The sequence below is a fragment of the Anoplopoma fimbria genome, chromosome 14 (genome assembly GCF_027596085.1).
Source record: "Anoplopoma fimbria isolate UVic2021 breed Golden Eagle Sablefish chromosome 14, Afim_UVic_2022, whole genome shotgun sequence".
In the NCBI taxonomy this organism is placed as follows: Eukaryota; Metazoa; Chordata; class Actinopteri; order Perciformes; family Anoplopomatidae; genus Anoplopoma; species Anoplopoma fimbria.
Window position 1 is genome coordinate 16,442,844 of NC_072462.1, and position 22,942 is coordinate 16,465,785.

General features: G+C 40.6%; 2 protein-coding genes across 2 annotated transcripts; one reads left to right on the forward strand and one right to left on the reverse strand.

Moving 5' to 3' along the window:
- Positions 1-213: 213 nt before the first annotated feature.
- LOC129102150 (bone morphogenetic protein 1-like) lies at positions 214-14,054 on the forward strand. Its single transcript, XM_054612148.1, has 20 exons — positions 214-439; positions 5,000-5,110; positions 5,192-5,341; positions 5,476-5,593; positions 6,523-6,701; positions 6,841-6,946; positions 8,003-8,127; positions 8,363-8,478; positions 9,026-9,128; positions 9,246-9,362; positions 9,529-9,674; positions 9,869-10,064; positions 10,145-10,270; positions 11,156-11,316; positions 11,415-11,595; positions 12,284-12,409; positions 12,583-12,710; positions 12,810-13,023; positions 13,228-13,478; positions 13,560-14,054. The coding sequence occupies exons 1-20, from the start codon at positions 292-294 to the stop codon at positions 13,692-13,694; spliced, it is 2,937 nt and encodes a 978-aa protein (XP_054468123.1). The 5' UTR covers positions 214-291; the 3' UTR covers positions 13,695-14,054.
- Positions 14,055-14,815: 761 nt separating this feature from the next.
- trim69 (tripartite motif containing 69) lies at positions 14,816-19,065 on the reverse strand. Its single transcript, XM_054612739.1, has 6 exons — positions 18,330-19,065; positions 17,876-17,971; positions 17,370-17,603; positions 16,666-16,688; positions 16,459-16,574; positions 14,816-16,313 (listed from the first exon to the last, which is right to left on the reverse strand). Exons 1-6 carry the CDS (start codon positions 18,957-18,959, stop codon positions 15,769-15,771), a joined length of 1,644 nt encoding a protein of 547 aa, XP_054468714.1. The 5' UTR covers positions 18,960-19,065; the 3' UTR covers positions 14,816-15,768.
- Positions 19,066-22,942: the final 3,877 nt, after the last annotated feature.

Genomic DNA, 22,942 nt, shown 5'->3' on the forward strand with positions numbered 1-22,942 from the left:
AGATTTAAAGAAAAGAAACGTTAAATGAGGTTTAATACACATTATGTAAACGTGCATTACCCATCTGCCTGCAGGTGAAGCCCCACCTCTGGCTTCAGATGCATGGATGTGTGTTTTGCTGTGAACTGTGTGCACTCTGCTCTCCGTCCTGTATGGCAACGAATCACTGCGGCAGAATGGAGACGCTGAGTTTCTGAAATCACGGCGCCGCATTCGAGTAACTTTTTTTTTTTTTTTTTTGCGCTATTTTCTCTTCTTACTATCAACGACTTTACCTCTCGTAGATATTTAATGTCAAGTAGCCTAATGGAAGTCGCTCCAACATTTATGTTCCTGCTGTGCAGTCTGCGCGTTTCTCTGGCGGCTGATTGGGAGTTTGTGGACAGTAACTTTACCTCCCTCGGTGATGCAATCGACTACAAAGATCCCTGTAAAGCTGGTACAGTGAATTTTTACTCTATTTACTCTATGAATTTATTGATCTTTTGCATTTCCTTTCTGGTGTTTATTGAGCCAATATCCATGGCCCCTGGGCCCTTATCACTGTGAGCTGATACATATGTATTAAGTTAAATATGAAGTGAATAATATGAATAATTTAGGATTATGTGTAAAAATAATACAAGTATTTACATCCCAGTGAGCACAAACCGGGATTTCAAAAATGTTTGAAAATGTTGATGATTTGTTCAGTTGTAGGTTGAAAGAGAGATGATATTTCTTATTTCTCCAAAGTCATATTACACTAGTGGTTTAAATGTGGTCTCCACGGCACGTTTAATATTTCACATAAAAAGGCATAAATATGGAACTATATACGTTTTGCTGCCATCAAGACGGTCACAGGACGTGGTAACGGAGCAGTGTACATTCTGTCTGTACATTCATGTAAAACACAATGGTGCGCCTACTGCTGGAACACGCATGCGCAGGAACTTAGGCTCAGACTGCATCCACAACTTTGAAATTAGCAGCCGGTCTGGAGACTCGGCATCGGACTTGCGGAGCGAAGGGAACGAGCTGACGGGAGAAGAACGTGACGCTTCACGCCAACTACATACTTTGTAAGTATTTGAACTACTGGATTCCAATTATTCAAAGTGAAATTTGCATAATTAATATCATTTTAAGCTGCTCACGATGCAGGCGAGGCTGCTACATGGACCAACAGTAAACATTAACATGTGTGTAAGTTAATGTTGATGTGTTTATGGGCTGTCGCTGATATAAAGTGAGTTTTAGGCCATTTTACATCTAAAATATACTACAAAACGCTAGTGGGGCTGTACACAGTTTAAATGGGGAGGAAGTGAGTAAAACTATTTGATGTACAAGAAGAAGGTCAGAACATTGTTGTTTGGCATACAGCAACATACAAACAATATAAAGTCTTATAATGTGTAATATGCCAGAGAGCATCTTTACGTTGAAAAGAACTGGTTCAAGAGTTAATATGTTTTTCTAATTCTTGTTTTATTTACAGATGTCCATCTGAAACTGGCTCCTGGGAGGCTTTGACAACCACATTTAAAGGAGCAAAAGGCACATTTTTTAAAATTTCATTGTAGTTGTATGAATAAAAACAAATGAATTGTTGCCTGTGTCAGATGGTCTTCTTTGTCCTGTCAGTGTAAACTGTTAACGTGTTACTATGACTACGTTTAATTGCTACATATTTACTGTGAGCAGTTTGAGGATCAAAAGACGTTTAAAACAAAAATAACCTCCAAATTTTCATCTTACTGTTAGTTAATTAACATAACTAAGTGCATGAGATATAACTGCAAAATAAATAAACTTTCACAGTCAAGTTTGTATATGAGTAACTGTACATTTGACTACTATATTAACTTTCTCTTTTCTTTCTTTCTCTATATGTGGGGATCTGTTTAGTCCTGGCTCAAAGTAAAACAAGGGCATTCTGATAATGATTGACACAAATCAACTTAATTCAACTGCTGTCGAGTAATGTTCAAGTTCAAGCTAGTGGTGGAAGAAGTAAAACCCCACTAGGAAATACTCCATTACAAGTAAAGTCATGGAATTTTACTTAAGCAGAAGTACAAAATTCTTAGCAAAAATGTACTCCAGTATCATTAATAAAAGTTCTCATTAGGTGACAGAATGGCCCCTTATTATTGTAGGTACATTCTTCAGTTTCTCTAACGTTTAAGTGTGAATTTCATCTTCAGCAAAGCATCATATGTTATGAGCAAAATATTGATATAGTGTTGTCATAACTACGAGCATTCTCAGTGTACAGATTACACAAGTTGTTTTTCTCCATCTCCGAACATGCCAAACAATTACTTGGGTTATTGGGGGGCCTCCAGCTGCTTGGAGTCCCTTTTTTTACTTGTGACTTCTGAAACTTCCAAAACACACCACTCTTCTTCTCAGAGGCAGTTGCCGGGAGACTAGGGGTCATTGAGGCCGTGCCAGCGCAATCCTCGGCTGGACGCCGGTGAAATCCCTCTGGCTTCAGGGCATGGGGTGCACACTGCAGGGGTGACAGTCATTTACAGTCACCCTTTGCATGAGTGAATTCACTTCAAAGGCCGACATAGGGCCTGCTACGTCTTTTCATTGGGACTTTCAAAGGTTGTTACATCACACGGCTAAATTAGGTATTTAATGGGAGCGACTCTGGCGAGCTGTTGTGTTCAACTATTACAACGTGAGATCCTGATTTATACAGGAGGAAACTAAATGTTTAACCCATAGAGGGAACAGAGACAAATGTGTGCGTGATGTCACCTTTAAGTTTCAGAATAGACATTCTGAAGCTTGGATTTAGATTTATCACTCAGTGCCGTCTTTATCAATTACTGGAGCGGGAAAATCCCAATTTGGGTTTTAGAATTAGCTATTGAGATATCAGTGTCTTGAGTCTTTGACTTTGTGTTTTAAGGCAGAAGTTGAAGGTTTTCCAATTCACTTAAACACATTTTGTTAAATCACCACCCGACTTTAGTCATATTTTCTGACCCAGACAATCATTCCTGCTTATAGCATGTTTTATTCCTTATTATTGCTCTTCTTTGTATCCCAATTTCAGCTGTTAAGGTTGAATTATCTGAAAGGAACCATCATTTTCAGCACAGATTCAGTAGCTACTCAAGCTATTAAGTTGCAACTTTTCAGCAATTTCACAGCTTACAAGTAAAAAAAATGCATTCAAAATGTTATTTAAGTAAAAGTACAGAAGTAGTATCAGTAAAATGTACTTAAAGTATTGTTAGTGAAAGTACTCATTATTCAGACTGACTCCTTTCAGAGTTGTATATATTTCAGCTGACCACATTATAGGAATATGAACATATTTAGTTATCATAGACTTACCAACATTTATTTATGAAGTTTTTCATATGAAGAGTTTTGTCGGATGTGATGTTTAACAGAGGTAATACAGTTCATGAACATAAATTTCAACCAGCCAAACTGATGCAACAAAGTGTAAATAGCATTTTAATGTTGTAACCACTTGAGGTGAAGCTAATTGTTTATATACTGCTGTGTGGTTTAATCTACAAGTCAGATTTTAAAAGTAGACGTATTTTGTGTATAAAATCTTAAACTGAGAGCAATTAGTAACTATAGATGTCATATTAACTAACTGTACTTAAGAACAACACCTGAGTGAACGTATTTAATATATTTCCTCCTCGGGCCGTAAAGCTTCTGATATTAGGAAAAGGAACTGCTGGTTAATGATACAAATAATGATCCTGAATGTAGGTCACCCTAACCTTTGTTTTAAAAATCTGTTTGGTGTCAAAGAGCAAATCAGTTAATGATTGTGATCATTCTTTCTACATGGATATCCATATACTTGGCATTTTATTCTTCTGTAGAAAAGAAGAACCCTGAGTCTGACTTTATTATGTTGTTGAACGTCATCACAATCTGGGCCTCATTCAAGAGATAAGAACAATGTTTGGGACCTCAATGCTACTAAACACACAGAAAACAAACACACAGTGATCCTGGAGTGCTCAGTGTTCCCTTTTATAATTAATAATGAGAAATTTGTTTAGTCCATAGAGTAAATCTGTTGATCGCCGCAGTTCTTCACCTTATCAAAATGGAGGTGTTTGCTCCGAAGTAAAGGACTACACTCCTGTTTTTATGAGATGCTGATCTGGAGTATGAAAACATATCCCCAATTCTTGACCAATGCTACATATACTACAACAGAGTCGGGAAACACACAACTATGCAGACATCATCTATATATGCAATTTTTTATTAAGCTCCTACAACTGTTCTTTATGGTGCTTTATGCTTCTTTGCCATTTGAGTAGAAAAGTCCAACACAGTGTGATCACAATCCTGGAAAGTATTCAGTTCACATCTTCCTTCTTTTAAAATCACACAGCAGCTGGACAGTCCTCCAATGTGTTTCAGTTTGTGAACTCAGGAGGTGTGTTTGCTGATCAAACAGACACATGGAGTCCCGTTCGGACCTCTTTTCAGGACGGAGATATGCGCTTACACACACACAGTAAAGCTACAGGGAGTTTTGGCTCCTGTTTGCATGAGAGAAAAAAACCTACTGATCTTCAGAGATAAAGTTTGAAAATAAGTTGTAACTGGTTTTGTCTGGGCAGAGAAAATCATTTAACCCACCACTCAAACAGCAAAATAGCTGGGGAGTGTGAAATAATGATCTAATGTGTGTACATTTTGGTTCCAGGTTTACAGTATGAAACAGAAGGACTTCTACAGGTTTCTGAGTTTATATTCCTCAGATCAAGGTTTCTACTTACAGAGAACATTTTCCTTAAAGACATAGTTTAACATATTTGGAATAAGAAAATCATTGTCAATCTTTTTATCTGTTCATTATATATGTAGATACAGCAGTCTCCAGTCTTTAAGCTAAACTAACCATCTGCTGGATGCAGCTTCATATTTAAGCTTATTCATTGTACATCTTAAACATAATTTCATCTTTGTGCATGAAGTGTTTATCTGTGTGTTCATCTGTTTGCCCCAGCTGCCTTTTTGGGAGACATCGCCCTTGATGAAGATGATCTCCGCATGTTCAGAGACGCATTCAGCAGTGATGGTGCACAGCACAGCGTCCACATCAACCACACAGACTCAGGTATCAAAGCAGGAATACTTCTGACTGACTGTTGAGGGAGTTCATACAAATGGACCTATTTTTTAATTTAATTTTTTACAGTAAACACTTCCTCTTCCAATGAGAGCATCAGGGTTAAGAGATCTGCAGACAGACAGAGTCTCCGTCGTTGGAGGAGAGCAGCCACCTCCAGACCTGAGCGAGTGTGGCCAGATGGCATCATCCCGTATGTGATCAGTGGGAATTTCACTGGTGAGTTCTTACTGAAAACAGAAAATCATTCATACATTCTTACAGGGGAGTTGTCCGCTATACACAACAAGCATGTGTTCGCCGCCTTGTGTGGTTTTGACATGCTGAAACTGTCAATCTCTTTTTCCTTTCAGGAAGTCAGAGAGCCATTTTCCGTCAGGCAATGCGTCACTGGGAGAAACACACTTGTGTAACGTTCACCGAGAGGACGACTGAAGAAAGCTACATTGTGTTCACCTACCGACCTTGTGGGTGAGTTCAGAGCTCAATAACAATTTAAATAAAATTTGTTTAGTTTTATTTATTCATTTCTGAACAGATTTGCATGTAGATAATGCCTCAGCCTTGATGCCAGTGTTTTCACAGAAAACCATACTGTTGTGTTTTAGAAATGTATATTGATTATCTTTGTACTGTGCAAGGCGTCTATTCATTTCCATTCATTTTCATGCAATGTGAAAGTCACAGAGCATTTTATCTAATTTCGGTTTATTGTTTTGATTTTATGGCCCACAGCTTTACTGTTTAGTTCTCACTGTTCTCGTTACTGTTATCAGCCACGGCAGGTAACTGTTTTTATTAAAAAAGCTCTAAAAACAAAAAAGTAAAATATACAACTTGCCCAGCACCACGAAAGACAAACAAAGTTGGACACTAGCTGGTGATCGTAGTCACATTTTTTTGCAGTGAAATAGCCCAATATTTCCCTCAGGAGTTGATAGAGAGCAAAATACAGCTAAAAATAAATGAATATTAACTAACTTTAACACTCATTCATCAGATTCATCAGAAACTTATATCTAGAAATGTTATATATCTCGTATTGCTCTGTGTCTGCTGGATGTGCAAAAAAGCAACTGTTTTCTAACATGTTGGTGAATACTTGATGTTCAAGGTGAACATACAAAACTCGAGCAAGTTTGAAGAGTCGGTTAATTGACTATCATAGTACACGTATATAAATGGAAGACAGTGGCTGTCTTGAACTGTAGGAAAATTACCTAAAACTGTAAAACCTGCATTTTACAAAGCTCAACAAAAATGTAGATTACTTATAATTAATAGCTTTAACGACTAAACTTGCTAACACAGGGTGGTATGATCCTTAAATACCCAGAAGCAGCAAAGCATCACTGTTTGTTCTGAAGGTGCTTGGAGCTGAACAGTGTCGCCCCCTGCAGGTGTTGCTCCTACGTGGGGAGGAGAGGTGGCGGCCCTCAGGCCATCTCTATAGGGAAGAACTGCGATAAGTTTGGCATTGTGGTGCACGAACTCGGCCACGTGATCGGCTTCTGGCACGAACACACACGACCGGACCGAGATGAGCATGTAAGCATCATCAGGGACAACATCCAACCAGGTACTGCTACTGGGATGACGAGAAACAAGTGTGAAGACGTGTGTGTGTGTGTGTGTGTGTGTGTGTGTGTGTGCGTGCTCACAGACGCTCCAGATGTTTCTCCTTGTGTTTAGTCAGCTGATTCTCTGTTTATGAACAGGACAGGAGTATAACTTCCAGGAACTGGAGCCAGGCGAAGTCGACTCACTCGGGGAGGTGTATGACTTTGGCAGCATCATGCATTACGCAAGGAATACATTTTCCAGGTGGGCATTGTGATGCTTTGTTATTCAGTTTTTTTTTCATTTTTACTACAGTTGCTGTTAAAGCGGCTGCAAAGATTTTTAGCACTTTTATTTCCCAGCAGTACTTTGTTTTCAGCTTTTCTCTGGTTCACATTAACAGGCCATTAAACAGCTTCATTGGGGCATTTTTTGGCTCAAGAGTCAAACTGCTGAGCATTTGGTGCTTCACTCTATCCAACCTGCCTGTAGAATTTAAGTGGCATCATACAGCGGCCCGCTTCTCTAAGCAGGCCGTCATCCCCACCGCCTTACATTTAACATCAGTGATCATGCTCCCTTTACATTACTCAAGTTTAGAGTTTGAATTGATCTCATTTTTCACATGGTTTATGGTCATTTGACCTCCCTGACTGCCCCTAATATCACGCTGCATAAACAGCTGAGCTACACTGACCTGGTGTTTGTCCCTTCATTCAGCTCTGCTAAACAAGCTCCATAGGAAACCTCAGGGGATTTGATCCTTTTTTGTCACAGAAATGGTTTCACACTAGTCTCCTTTTCATTTTCTGTCTCGTGCATGTTGTTGCCTTTCTCTGTGCTTTTGGTTTTTTACCTCCATCGCTGCTTTGCTGGTTCTCGGTCATGGAGGCGAGCCAAGCTAAATAAAGGCCTGGCAGTTCAGGCTTTGTTGAACAATTTGGGCTAGAGTGGCCTTTTTCTCTGGCATTCAGGAGCGGGCTCCACTGAGCTTGGCACCATCGAAAGGCCCCCGTTCAGAGTGCTCTGTTTGCACATGCCTGTCATTCATGGGTGCATCACCATGGGAACTGTGCAAGAGTGAGCTCCAAACCCATGAGAGATTATCACGATCAAAAAAGCATCAAGGTGTTGAAAAGGAGGCGGACCTAAAAAATAAATAAAAGGTCTTTGGGTGAACTTTTGAAAAACACATTTTCCTCCACATCACTGTAGATGACGTTGATTCTCCTCAAGATGTGACGTAATTGATGTGTTTTTTTTATTTTTTTTATATTCTCTGAGAATTTACTGCTCACCTTTGTGATCTGTCTGAAACAGAGGCATCTTCTTGGACACCATCTTGCCCCGTTATGACGTAAATGGAGCCAGACCACCTATTGGACAGAGGACAAGGCTTAGCAAAGGCGACATTGCGCAAGCCCGCAAACTCTACAAGTGTGCAAGTAAGCTACATGTAATATGTAGAAAATGTATACATCCAAATGATAGCACCTTGATTTTAGACTTTTATCACTTATCAAAGCCAATTAGATATGAAACATCATGACTGAATGTGCACTAAAGTTAATGCAAACAGTTTACAATCTCCTCCGGTTTGTTCATTCTGTGACTTTAATGTTATTCCTCTTGTTTATCGTGATGTAACCATGTGACTGTCATGGTGTGTGGTTGTTAAAGAGTGTGGGGACAGCCTGCAGGAAAGTGCTGGAAACTTCTCTTCTCTCGGTTTTCCTAATGGCTACTCAGCTTACGCTCACTGTGTCTGGAGGATTTCTGTCACTCCTGGAGAGAAGGTGAGTGATGGTCAATAAGTGGAAGCATTCATTCAATAAGGGCACGATTATTGACAAAATTGATCAAGTTACTGACTAAATAAAATGCCAGTGATTACTTATATCACAATGTTCATTAAATGAACTGTCCCAAACACAAATACGGTCCACTCCAGACTCCTTAACTGCAAATAATTACAAGCAGTGGTATGATACAAAGATATGTATCGAAAAATAGTCAATTTATTGTAATAATTTTCAATTTATGATGTTATACTGATACTTCAGCTGTAACATCAATCAGGAGGTAAATTAATCAACTTTAAGATAGTCCGTTTTATATTTGACCATCTTAAAGTTGATTTATATTACTTTGATTAAAAACACATTTCAATCAAAGGATTGTTGTTCATTTAAAATGATGAATTACAGTGAATCCCTTAAAATATTCAGTTCAAATCAAGAAGTAACAAAAATCAGGAAAACACTGTTAGAACTAGATAAATGTTAAATCTTCTCACCATTTTTTTTTTTTTTTTGAAACTCTGCCCTCTTGTGTGTCTCTCAGATTGTTCTGAATTTTACTTCCATGGACCTCTTCAGGAGTCACTTGTGTTGGTACGACCATGTGGAGGTCCGAGACGGGTTCTGGAGAAAAGCTCTTCTGAAAGGTCTCTAACTTTGATTTACAACAGCCCTCCTCTTGCTCTCCATAAACTTGATGCCGTGTCATTCCTGTGTCATGCAGTCAGCACAGTGAAGTGTGATCTTTTCATGTACTTCGGCAGGACGTTTTTGTGGAGACACACTTCCAGAACCAATCATCTCAACTGACAGTCAACTGTGGATTGAATTCAGAAGCAGCAGCAGCTGGGTGGGCAAAGGCTTCTCAGCTGTCTATGAAGGTACAACTTTGATAATGTGTGGATTTTAATATTCACTTTTCATATGCTACATTCTCAGGTTTTCCCCAGGTTCTACATTTTCTTTATAACTTTATAGTGTAGACAACTGAAGGTAGAAATATAGATATCTCTGGATGAAACAAATCACTTCTCACCTCCTGTGCAGCCATCTGTGGGGGAGAGGTGAAGCGGGACAGCGGCCAGATCCAGTCCCCCAATTATCCCGATGACTACCAGTCCAACAAAGTGTGTGTGTGGAAAATCACAGTAGCAGAAGGTTTCGATGTCGGCCTCTCCTTTCAGTCGTTTGAGGTAAAATCACTTTTATTGTGATTGTTAAAATGTTAAGAAAACAAGGAAATATCTCAAGGAGAAATTACCAAACTGGGAGAATGTTTCACACATTTTAGTTTGCTCTTACTTTTTTTTAAATTGCCCAGTCCTTGAAAGGTAAGAAGACACCACTATCACTTCCCCATGCTTTGCAAACTTCATTGTCCTTGCAGATTGAGAGACATGACAGCTGTGCCTACGACTACGTGGAGGTGAGGGATGGCGGCTCAGAGAGCAGCCCGCTGCTCGGCCGTTTCTGTGGCTACAACAAACCTGACGACATCAAAAGCAGCTCCAACCAGCTCTGGCTGAAGTTTGTGTCTGACGGCTCCGTCAACAAAGCTGGGTTTGCAGCCAGCTTTTTCAAAGGTCAGAAAGTCATTTCGGTTAAAAATGGCCAGGAATGACAAGAACTTCTGGTTTCATTTCTAAGATTTTTCATTTGCCAGAGATGGATGAGTGCTCTGGACCGAACAACGGTCACTGCGAGCAGCGCTGTCTGAACACACTGGGCAGCTACAGGTGTGCATGTGACCCCGGATACGAGCTGGCAGCCGACAGACGCAGCTGTGAGAGTGAGTATAGAGCTCAACTTCACAAACTAAAACTTAAAAGTTAGGTCAGCTCGAGTCTTCACTTTGCTCTGAGTGTAGCGCTGTCTTGTCACTGTGAAGTAGATCCAATGCACCCTTTTAATCATGGTGGTGTAGTTTAATGCTTCAAGTGAAAGTTTGACATTTTGGGCAATACAATTATTCACTTTCTGGAGGAGAGTGAATGGAGCAGATCAAATACCTCCTTGGTATCTTTCTGTTACATTTAATACTACAGCCTGCAACTGGTAAACTTTTCTTAGCTTAAAGACGGGAAACAAGGGGAAACAGCAAGACTCTCTAAAAATGTAATTTAATCCACCAATCAACACCTGTTTCCCCCTGTTTCAAATCTTTGTGTTAATCAAAGCAAACTACCTACAGTTGACTTTTGTTTCCACTTGAGTTTATTCATCCTCAGGCCCAATCCACAGCTGAACTAGACCCAATCAACTGGCTCTGAGTTGTTGAATCGAGTTCCTGCAAAAATGAGAAAACCTCAGACAGGTCTGAGATCTGCAGCTGGGAAGTATCAAATTAGACAATAAAGTCAAAGGTAGATAGACACACTTCCCCTTATTGCAATTTGTTACATTCATTGATTTTATAGAATTAAATAAGATGTGCTTTTGCAACCTTTTATCCCTGCTGGTTTATTCCAGTACAACTACCTCCTATTATATCAATTATAATTGGTTATAACTTTATTTTATAGCATTTCTTTTTAATAAATCTATCTTTTTTTTGCAGTTAAATGATTAAATGAGAATTCACAAACAAGCAAACCGGTGATGTTATTTATGTTGTCCAAATGTTTTTCTCTCACACTTTGACCACTAAAATCAGTGTTTTCTCTTCCACCAGCAGCTGCCTGTGGCGGGTTCATCAATAAGCTGAATGGCTCCCTCACCACCCCTGGGTGGCCCAAAGAATACCCTCCTAACAAGAATTGTGTGTGGCAGCTGGTGGCCCCCATTCAGTATCGCATCACTCTGGTGTTCGATGTGTTCGAGATCGAAGGGAATGATGTAAGTTGATTAAAGTGATGTTGGTTTTTTTTCATCATCATTTTACAGTCCAAGTCTTTTTTTCCTCTTTAGTAAATGTTTCCAGTGTTTACCATCAGGTGTGTAAATATGACTATGTGGAGGTGCGCAGTGGGTTGAGTTCGGACTCAGAGCTTCATGGGAAGTTCTGCGGAGCGGAGAAGCCGGAGGTCATCACCTCCCAACAAAACAACATGAGGATTGAGTTCAAGTCTGACAACACCGTCTCCAAGAAGGGTTTCAAAGCTCACTTCTTCTCCGGTAAGTCATGAGGGGGGGAGTTTTAAGAATGGAAATTAGTAAACTAGTATGTAATGTCCAGGATCTGGTACAGTAAAAAGGGTAAATCATCACCCCACTCCAATAACCAGGCAGGAAACTGTCTTCCCTTTCTCACACCAAAAGGAGGCAGTATAGTTTGACTCTATGTGAAGCTTAAACTTGATTTTGCACAACTAAATAATTTAATATAGTGCTTGGTGTTTAAATCAAATAAATCTCTAAAATGAAGAATCACATTCATCTTGTGAATATGTTCTGCTTCATCAGACCACAGGTGACTTTAGAATGAATTCTATTTTTTTTCCAATAAATGTCTTACTGCATTTATCTTTTTGTTATTAAGGATATATTGATAGCCCATCTAAAACTCCCCATAGGAACATCTCAATTACTCATTATTATAACATCTATTTTGTTCGGTGGACAGGAAGGACTGACCTTTTCAAAAATTACTTACTCAATGTTTTGCTGAGGGATTTCCCAGGGTTGGGGGTCTGATTCTGCAGATTCTTCCTCCTTGAGTAATACAGAAAGCCTTTGTGTCCGCGCTCAGGAGCAGATAATAGGCTAAATTGTTAACTCAAAATATTCTGCAGCCTGTTGTGACGTAAGATTTGCACTTGGTCCAAAGGAATTTTGAATGAAAATTCTGTAAACATCTCAACAGATATAGACGAGTGCTCCAAAGAAAACGGAGGCTGCCAGCATGAATGTGTGAACACGTTCGGGAGCTACAGCTGTCAGTGTCGCAGCGGCTTCATGCTGCACGACAATAAGCACGACTGCAAGGAAGGTAAAGTAGGTGTTTCTGCTGTGTTTCTCATTGTGGATGTTTTTCTTAAGAACTACTTTTAGCCACTTATTACTTTTGATAGGTGCCTATTCAAAGGACAAAACCAGGAGGAAATGATGTGATCAGCTTTCATTGTTTAGTTCTAATATGTTATTTTGTCTTGTTTTCTTCAGCGGGCTGTGATCATGCTGTAAACACAGTGTCCGGAACAATGAGCAGCCCCAACTGGCCTGATAAGTATCCCAGCAAGAAGGCCTGCACCTGGTCTCTGTCCACAACCCCGGGCCATCGTATCAAACTTGTATGTCAATGGGTGGCTTTTTCTTTTTTAAACTGCTCCAAATTCCAAAGGCAACTTTTGGGGGTAATTCATAGCGGTTTTTTTTATAATGTCTTGCAGGTTTTCAACGAGATCGACATGGAGGCTCATCTGGAGTGCACTTACGACCACCTGGAGATCTATGACGGGCGAGACTCGCGTGCTCCGAGTCTCGGGCGCTTCTGTGGCACCAAAAAACCTTCTCCGGTCGTCTCCAGTGGCAATAAAATGTTCCTGCGTTTTTTCTCTGACAACTCGGTGCAGAAGAGAGGCTTTGAGGCTTCATACAGAGCAGGTAAGCAAAGCAATCACGACTTTCTACCCCCAAAAAGGCCTGGAAAATGAGTCAAATTACACTTTAAAGACAGAATGGAGTACCAAAAATGTGTAATTTCAACTTTAGGGTTTGTTTTCTGCTGTGTTTAGAAAGCTGCATTCTTTCATCACTTTTACGAGAACCTCTTTTTGACCCTCTAATTTTGTGGTTGTGATTTCCCAGAATGTGGAGGAAGCTTGAAAGCCGAGGTCAAGACAAAAGATCTCTACTCTCATGCCCAGTTTGGAGATAACAACTACCCAGGCGGCTCCGACTGTCTGTGGGTGGTCACTGCTGAGAAGGGTTACGGAGTGGAGCTCATCTTCCAAGTGTTTGAGATCGAGAAGGAAGCAGACTGTGGATATGATTACGTGGAGCTCTATGACGGCGCTGACATCAAGTCTCCGAGGCTGGGGCGATATTGTGGATCTGGGGTAAGGCTCAAAATATCAGTCTTGTGTCGTAAACACTCTTTAAATTATTCTTCAAAAATCTTCTCTTTTTTCCCCCAAAAGGCCCCAGAAGAAGTCTACTCAGCCGGGGACGCCATCGTTTTAAAGTTTCACTCAGATGACAGCATCAATAAAAAAGGCTTTCATGCACGCTACACAAGCACAAAGTTCCAGGACACGTTACACGCAAGCAAGTGACTCTACCCCCTAAACCTAAATGGAGACTTCACCCCTAACATTTGGTCGGACACACCCATCTCCAGGCGAAGGAGTGAATGCATGGATTGATACCACAAAACACCAAACCGCATACTTTACATTCTGTTAGACGGAGTGAAGCCATGCAGAAGAATTGCATCTTTACTCTTCTTTGTTATATAGCTACATAGGATGAGAGGCGAGGACTAGTTTGCAGTGATTGTTCTGAGGAAATTCAGTGACACTGTCTGTAATGAGCTGATTATGTCATAGCACAGTGTTGAGATATAAAATGTTTATGTGATACAGTTTTCTTGTTTTGTTATTTTAAATCATAATGTCACTTTTTACTGTTTGGGGGTTAAAAGTTCACTGAATCTAATAATAATAAAATAATTATAATAATAATGGAGGAAGAAGGCAATTAATGCCATCAAAGCTCGTTTTTTTTTGCTAAAATCAGACCTAGATGTCATTTAATATTTTTTCAATTTCGTTTTTAAAGTACATTAACATTCCCTCACAGTATATTTTGAGTATTGAAGGTTGCTTTATATTATCTTGCAACACACAGCAGTACAGTACACGTCCTCTCTACATGCTCATCAGTAAAGTTTTCTATACTGAACTAAGACAGCAACTTGCCTGAACACCTGCTGAAAATCTTGATTTTCCTTAACCCCCCATCACTTCTTAACTGACCCCAATTATGTAGAAGTGTACTCTGGAGGGTGTCAGTACACTGTGACATCACCGGTGGGTGTGTGGCTACCGGTGGATCTCACAGGGTGTGGTCATAGGAGCAACTTTAAACTTTAAACCAGAGAGCACAGCCTGGTATTAAAGGAGGAAAGTCACCAACAGGACTCACACAACATGACTGGGGTCAAGGAGAGAACAAAGGGGTTTAAGTCAGCACATCTTATTAAGGTGGATTGATTTCACCCGAGGCGGGCGTTTCATGTGACCTCTTGATGGGGATAGAAACTCTTAAACAGTGCTAAATAGTGCTTCAACATCTACAGTATTTAAGCAATGACATGCATGTTCTATTTATGTTTGTGTTGGAATAAGTAAAAAAAGGTTTCAAGAAATGTTTTTATTAAAATGTTTCCTATATAACTTGTTGTGCCACTTAACATGCATCAGCCCTTGGATAACTTAGAGTTAAAACAGTTGGTACAGTCAAGGCATCAAGCACGAGAAGTAGAAAGTAGATTAAAACCATTTGTTCACATGAAAAAGGCTATTAAATCCAAGTTCCTTTTACATATGTCTCACTCTCACTATCGTTCTTCTACCGAAGAAGCTTAACATCTCCCAAGGTCCCTGAATGCACCAATTACATCATTAGTATGATATGACACCATATAAACAACTTAAGAATACTGTACTTGTATTCAACATATCAATAATAATCACAGTATAGAGCGATTAAGATATTTTATTGAATGTATTAGTGTATCATGCACAAGAAAGATTAATGATAATCATAAAAAAAACATATCAGTCATGTAACCAGACAGTTTCACATTCTTCACTGAAGCACCGCTTCTCTGACATGAAATGTTTGGCAGTAGATCCAGTCTACAAACTGAACAAAATCTGTTACAAAAATGTTACCTAAAGGTTATCTGAGGAGTTTAAATCTTCTAATAGCACTTAATATGGAGCTGTTTTTCAGTGAGTGGGTTCCTGTTGTGTTTATGTGTCTGACCACTGATCAACAGGTGGCGGTGACACACAAATATATTCAGGAATGTGCGAGAGAAGTCAGGTAAGAAGAAGACTGCCAGCTGGCAAACACACGAGCAGACTGTTTTCCTGCAAACATGATGGCAAATACTGGAATGAAAATCATTTTTGCCAATTTAATGGGGAAGGAAATGCATGTTGCACCTCAAGGAAACACAATGCATTTTGGTGAGTAACGCTGAATCTAAAACTCCACGTGGCCCCTTTAATATCAACATCAAAAACACGAATCTGCTCTGGAAAATACATTTTCCATGTTTGTTTGGTAACTTTTCACCCCTGTGTTCCCTCTTCAGTTGTATTTTTTTGTCACCTTTTTTTAAATCTTTGGTATGAAAACTTTGAGAGGCTCATTTTCATGCACTTTATCCAGAAAGCCCAGGTTGAAGTAAGGGAACAGCGTCTCAGTGAAGGTCTCCCTGAAGGTGTAGAGGTGGGCCATGCACTCTGCGTTGTAGAAGGACACCAGGCCCCTCTTGTAGTCCAGGTAAACTCCGATCCTGACCAGTGGCTCCTCCAGGGACAGCACTGTGGGAGGTGAAGTGCCAGCCATGTACTGAATCCCATAAGACAGGGACAGGGTCCAGAAGCCGTTGGCTGGGAGGGCTTTGATGACCCCCTTCCTGGGCACAGACTCTCGGGCCACCCCCACAGTCCAGACTGTGCTGCTGTAGACCTCAATCTCCCAGTAGTGTCGCCCATGGGTGAAGCCCTGGCTGCCCAGCAGCGACAGGGCGGCGTTGAACCTGGAGGGGTTGTCCTGCACGGTGTGGTTAAAGGTCTGGTAGCGAACACAGGTGAGGGAGGAGGTGAGGCTGAGCCAAGGGTTGGCCGTGCTGGAGTTAAATGTGATGGCTGCTGGAACTAAAAAAAGGAAAAGAAATAACAAAACATTGAAAGGATTTAAATGATTCTTTAATATCTCATGATAAGTGTTGGTTCCTGTGTAATCCATACTTGTAGTTCATATTTGCAAAGTCAGATGGGGCTTAAAGTGTCTTTAAAGTACCTGGATAGAGGCTTCCTTTCATGGATTTCCACACTCTGTACTGCAGGGGCCCCGCAAACCGGCCCTCGCACAGACTGGGTGGTGTAAACGTAGGTTTCTCAAACTTCAGCGAAGGCCTGCCAACGAAAGCAAAGTCAGAAAAGAATAGAGAAAGAGAATAAAGACAAAGCCCGCCCGTCCAGGATAGAAAACATTTCCCACACTCACCTCTGGAGCAGGACTTTGATGCTCTGAAAAGAGACACGAGAATAAACACAGGACAAGAGAGACGGAGACCGGTGATTAGTTTTGTTGTATCTGAAAGGGGAAAAAGCTTTTTTCCACATTACATCAATGTCTGAGCTCATGCTATCCGCCCTGTGGGATCTCCCTGTGGCCTGGGGAAAGTCCCACAGTTGTTGCCTAAAGTATGGCCCCGTGCCTGAGCTAAACTCCTTATCCTCCAGATCAACGAGTGAGATCACTCGCCTACTTCCTGTCTCCACTCACTGCTCAAGTCTTTTGTTATGAGAAAACACGCAACAGTGTTAACGTTTGCAAAACTTGGCACTTCAAATGAATGCAAACTGACATGATCAATGTGTTTATGGCCTTTAGGAGTAGTGTACAAACTGAAACAGGAAAGCCAGAATGGTCACACCCTGCTCAGTGAAGTCTTCAATGTTAATGTTGGAGCCTGTTTAACATTTTGGCACAGAAATACATGACATAATGATGTTTAAGACTAACCTTGCCCCAAATATTACACCTCTACTCATTATGATATAAATAGTTCTGGAAACAAATATGTTTGAAATAAAGAGCTCAGCATTTCTAGCTGTAATCATCCCCAGAGCTGACTCATCATGCTGTTAATAATTTCCAGATGATCTGTTTTCATCTTACATGATGTTCATATGAGCTGAACTTACCCGGAGCAGAGTGAAGGCGTCCTGCTCTTTCAGCTTGTCCTCTATCTCGTGGACGGCCCTCTGCAGACGAGAGATCTCCACGCACAGCAGGGCTTTGTGCTCGTCCAGCCGGATCAGCTCCCTGCGCTCCTCCGTCTTCAGCTTCACCTGCAGCAGCTTCTCCTCCTGGTACAGGAACTGGTGCAGGTCGCTGAACTGGGCCTCGATGCGCTGCTTCAAGTCAGCGGTGTGTTCCTGAGTGGACGGAAGATGATTAACATTGTGATTGGAAGCAATCATTTACAGTCTTTGCAGAAAGATGGGAACTCTCCGCCATGTTTTCTCTGTTGGACTGTAAAAATATGTGCTGGAAATAAGAAACATTGTCACATCCATTTCCATTCCTCTCTGGTAAAATCAGAATTTTACGACACTAGATAGGTCAAACTGGAAATTCATAGTCCAGTAGCGATTGCAGTGTGTGCATTATGATATGTATGTGTATTTTGGAAGCGTTTCCCCCTCACCTTCAGCTTTTTAACCTCGTCCTCGACTTCCCTGTCACACTGCAGCGCCGTGTTGAGTTCAGCTTTAAGGGAATCCATGGAGCTGTTTAGAGATGCCTGAGAGGACAGAGATACGACATCATACTGACCTGTTTCTCTCTTCAAATACAATGTCAAATCTACTTTTACCAGTTGTAATGGAGCAAAAAACAACAGATACAGTCTAAACTGCATTCGAAAAATAGACACCTGCAGTAATTTTAGATAGAATGTAGTAAACGGTTTTATTTTTACCATTACAATGACCATGTACTATGCACTAGTAGTAAAATATGCTTACTTCTTGAGATGCATCCTAATGTGTAGGTTTTTTTGAAAATAAACATTAAAACTTGATTTACAGATCACCTGTAAGATCCTGACACTCAGCTGAACCGTTAACTATGAACAAACATTCAGTTAAAGCTCAACTCACCCTATACTTCTGTTCGGCCTCCTGGACACACACCATGGTATGGTTCCTGTGCTCCTGGGAGAGACCACACACCAGACACACCAGCTCCTGGTCCTCCTCACAGTAAAGCTTCAGCTCCTCTCTGTGTCGGCTGCAGCGTGGGACTGGAGCAGGAACCCTCTCTGCCACTCCAACATCTGCCAGATGAGGTCCAGTCTCGCTCTCCTCCAGACCCTGACAGTAGCTCTCCACTATGTTGGCCACGATGCGGTTGGGCCTGTAGCTTTGCCCGGGGTACACCTTCCTGCACTGAGGGCAGGAGCCTGTGCCTCCCTGGACAGGGCCCCGGGGACCGGTCCAGTAACCCTCAATGCACCCCTGGCAGAAGGTGTGATCACAGGGCAGGGACACCGGCTGCTTGAAGAGATCCAGGCAGATGGAGCAGGTAAGGTCTCTGCTGATTCTGTGTGCTGAGCTTTTGGTTACTTTCACAGCTGTGGGAGGCTGTCGCAGCTTTTCCATCGCTGCAGAAAAGTCTCCTTCCTTTGTTTTCCAACTTTTCCTGTCTGGCTTTACCCCCTGGTTTAATTTTTCCAAGTTCTGCAGATAAACCGTCTGGATTTTCTTCACTTCTTTCTGATTCTTGCTCATTCCTTTGCCTTGATTGTTTTCCTTTGTTCGGGCTGTACAGCTGGACCTCCACGTCCTTCCTCTCCTGCAGAATGCGGCTGCTCTCCTTGGCCTCCAGTCTTCCTGTTGATTGTGGGGGGAATGAAGTGGGTGGTGCAGAAGCAGCCACAGCCTCTCACATCCACAGCAGATAGTGAGTGGATTTCAATGGGCCCACCCTTTTCCCTCCAGACTGACATCACATCTTAGTAAGGAAACCGAGGCGGGCCATGGATATTCTATCCTTGGCATGTTTGTTTAGTGAAGTCTGGCCAGTAAGTGCAAGAAAGTCCTGCTCCACTAAACTCTTAATCTGCTGTAGAGTAACTACAGAAAAATCTAAATCCATTCTAGTGTGTGTGGGTGTGTGAGAACAACCATGAGTGTGTATTAGACAGAGAGAGAGAGAGCGCAACATGAAATTTGTGAGCAGTAACAGATTTCCTGTTTCTTTTTGTGGCAACGCTCTCTGCCAGTAAGTAATTATTGTCACGGAAGGGTAAACAAGACCATCAAGAGATTTACACAGAGAAAAAATAACGTCCTGCAGGCAGAAGCCCCGCCATGAGCAAATACTGCAGTCATCCTCTGAGTTTCTTTTCCCCATCCAGTTATTAGGACAGATAGTTACAGTTTGGTCCCTGAGGGCTGGAACATCTGTCCAGTAAATTAGAGTTTATTTACACAACGCTTGTTGAGTGTTTTTATGTGACTTATTTCAAAGAAAAAAAGCCTTGACAAATATCAGCATGTGAACAGTTCAAATATAACTGGGTGTTACATCTGGCTAATCACCCTGTATGGCAGTAAAGTCAATAGAGACACCATGTGATTATTCACTAGAACATAATCAAAGGTCAGGAGAGCGAAACTAGGATTATGTAAAAATGTAAAATGCATGTGCCAGCAAGAGAAAGATTAACAAATGTAGCACATTTAACATCTTATCTGGAGAGTGGAGTTTAATCAGACTTTTTGAGTCTTTTGTTGAACTTGTATCCTTGAAAAGCCTGACACAGCAAGCAGGTCAACAGCTAACTTGTCAGGTTCTGGCCAATGGTGACATCTGGTGTCTGAACTGAAAATTACACAAAGATGAATTATTATACACTACCAAAAAACAAAACAAAAAATTAGACCAGTTAGTGATGCAATACATGCTTATAATAGGGTTTTTTTGAGTGAAAAATCTTTAATTATTTGGTAATCAAACTATTTTCAAATGCAGTGAAGTAAAAGTAGAAATACATATTATTGACATAAGCGCAAATTCCTAAATAAAATAAATTATACAGCATATGTATAGCAAGTAGACGTTTGGAAAATGTAGATCTAGTCACACAGAGGCCCTGGGACTCAGATCTCAGTGAGAAAACAGAAGAGTGCACAAGTGTTAAATAATAGAAAGCAAATAAGAAACAAACATCATTCTCTGTGTGCATTGTGCATCATTTTCCAACCAAAAACCTTAACAGTGTTATTTCACACAGACCTAGGATAAGGCAAAGATGGGGATGAGGAGCTGATAAAGCTGTGTGTGAGGGATCAGGTTATATTTAAATCTGTGGAGAGACGGTTCAGGTGTGACATCAGTCATTGCTCCAGTAGTAGGTCACCCCTGTCTCCTCTCCCTGTGGTTTAGACCACCAGGACGATTGCAGATGTGCTGCAGAAGTGACCTCTGAACCCAGTCGCTGTCTGTGGTGCTGAAGAGCTGCTGGGCGCTGTCTGTGGTGCTGAACATGTACAGGTATGAAACCCTGTGGAGTGACGTGTCTCACATGTTCCACAACCACAAAACATTTATATGATTTGTATTTTGCAGAACTTGTGTGCGTGTTTCCGAAAGCAAACAAAGACAAAGGCTCCTGCTCCAATTGGGATGATTGACATAGCAAACAAACTGGAAAACTATTTCTCTCCATAGTATTTTTTATTTGATATAGTTCTGTTTATCTTACTTTGAGTTTTCCAGGTCTTTATATCTGTTTATAGCTCCTTACCTCTTGTGCACACAACATACTTATCCCATGTGAAAGTTAGAACACAATAAGATTACACAAGATGAATACTTGTCAAATACCATCACATCCATGGATGCAAGAAGAAAATGGCAATATAATCTGAAAATGTGATTGACTGCATTCCATAAATTAATTGATGGCAGACAGTGTAATTAACTTGTAACCTTCAGTGGTCCCTAATAAGGAGGACCATCTTCAGAGCTGCTCAGACCTGCACACACGTAATTAACACACAAAACAGATTAGGATTGTGGAGTTAATTAAAACGTTGACATGCCTTAGCATTACGATTCCTGTAAACCTCATGGGTCAGTAAAAATAAGTGGGGTGCAGCAGAGGGGAAGTGAAGTGGTTATAGTATTGCTTCCAGTGTGGAAAAAAAGAAAGTTCCATTTGGTACTTGATTATAGCTTTTTACTCAAATTAAAATTGTGGGAGGTAAATTAGATGGTTAGCAACAGCATGTGTCAGTATTTTATTGTATAGTTTTTTTTTATTGGGATATCTGTGGAGTGTTTATTTTGATACCTTTTATAGTTTTGCTTTATGTTTGAACGTTTGGGAAAAGCATTATATCACCGAATAGTGTAAAAAAATTAAAATAAATAACAAACCTTTAATTTCTTCTTTGCTATGAGGCTGTTTATCTGCATCTACCACTGTTACATATCAGGGCTACCTATGATCATGTTTCATACAAAAGGAGGAGAGGCAGTGGATCTTTGTGGCACAGCTAGAGACAAAGTGTGAATATGTGCACAAATGTGTGCGGCCAAGCATGTGAGTGTTAGTGACAAATTCTGAAAGAAAATGCAACATTTATGAGGACAGAGAGAAAATAAAAGACACTCTCTTTCACAGACACACAAACACTCAGAGAAGGCACATCTGCACTGAACACACACACACCCTCAATTAAACTCTGAGCCGATATGTAAGGCACCGGGGAAACTGGAGGCTCTCTGGAACTTGTGAGGCTAAAAATAGCCTCAGTTTCTGCAGGAGAAAGAGACCTGTAGGAAGATAACAGGCACAAGGACAGAAAATAATTTCTCCAATCATGATGTTGGTGATAAACATTGGTTAATAATTTAATTTCAATTTCATATTGTTTTGCCTTGCTAGTGGCAAGGTGACTTTGATGATCCCATGATTTTTACTTTAGTACCATCATTGAGTCGATATTTGAAATTTTTCGAATACACAGGTTTATGATTAAATACCTGCAAAACGAATGACATTCCTGTCAACCTCAGTTGTTCTGCTAGACTTCAACATGTTAGTATTGTCATTGTAAAATACAGTGCTGGTATCTAGTCCAATGTTTCTTATCTAGATTAAAAGGAGACTTTGATTTCAACAAAGTGAACTACATATTTAGTTCTTTCCATCAGCTAAACCCATCTTTCTCTCTTTTCTCTCCTTCCCTCCCTATTGATCGTTTTTTGTGATTTCCCCCGACCATAAAGAGCCCCCTCCTCCTTATGACTTTCATAGAATTATAGAAGAGGCACTTAAGCAGATGCAGAAACAATGTTTTTGCATATTTTGGGCTGAGGAGGCATCTTCCTGCACTCGTATTCATTTACCTTCCAAGTGAATGTGAAACCACGGACAGAAGCAGGTGCACAGCACATAGTGTGCTCACACTGGGCTATAATGTCACATTTCAAAGTCAGATTGAAGCAATGTTGCAGCATGATGCCATTTAGACTGGTTTCAGGACTTTTCAGGACTACATACGACCTGCGTATTCAATGCTGATGGGAAGTTTTGTTGTTTTCTATAGTTTGAGAAGAATTGGCAAGAACAAACCAACAAAAAAATACACCTTAAGTCCCCATCATGTATCAGGGAGACCACCCCACAATATTTATTGTAATATTTATATATATATATATATAAGCACCGAAATAACTAAAATGGTGCTAAAAATGTAAA

Coding starts and splice junctions, on each gene's coding strand:
- LOC129102150 (XM_054612148.1), top strand. CDS start 292: ATGTCAAGTAGCCTAATGGAAGTCGCTCCAACATTTATGTTCCTGCTG. Junction 5,111..5,191: donor CATCAACCACACAGACTCAG/GTATCAAAGCAG, acceptor AATTTTTTACAG/TAAACACTTCCTCTTCCAAT. Junction 11,596..12,283: donor CAAAGCTCACTTCTTCTCCG/GTAAGTCATGAG, acceptor ACATCTCAACAG/ATATAGACGAGTGCTCCAAA.
- trim69 (XM_054612739.1), bottom strand. CDS start 18,959: ATGAGCAAGAATCAGAAAGAAGTGAAGAAAATCCAGACGGTTTATCTG. Junction 16,689..17,369: donor ACGCCTTCACTCTGCTCCGG/GTAAGTTCAGCT, acceptor GTCTCTTTTCAG/AGCATCAAAGTCCTGCTCCA. Junction 16,575..16,665: donor ATCAAAGTCCTGCTCCAGAG/GTGAGTGTGGGA, acceptor TTTCGTTGGCAG/GCCTTCGCTGAAGTTTGAGA.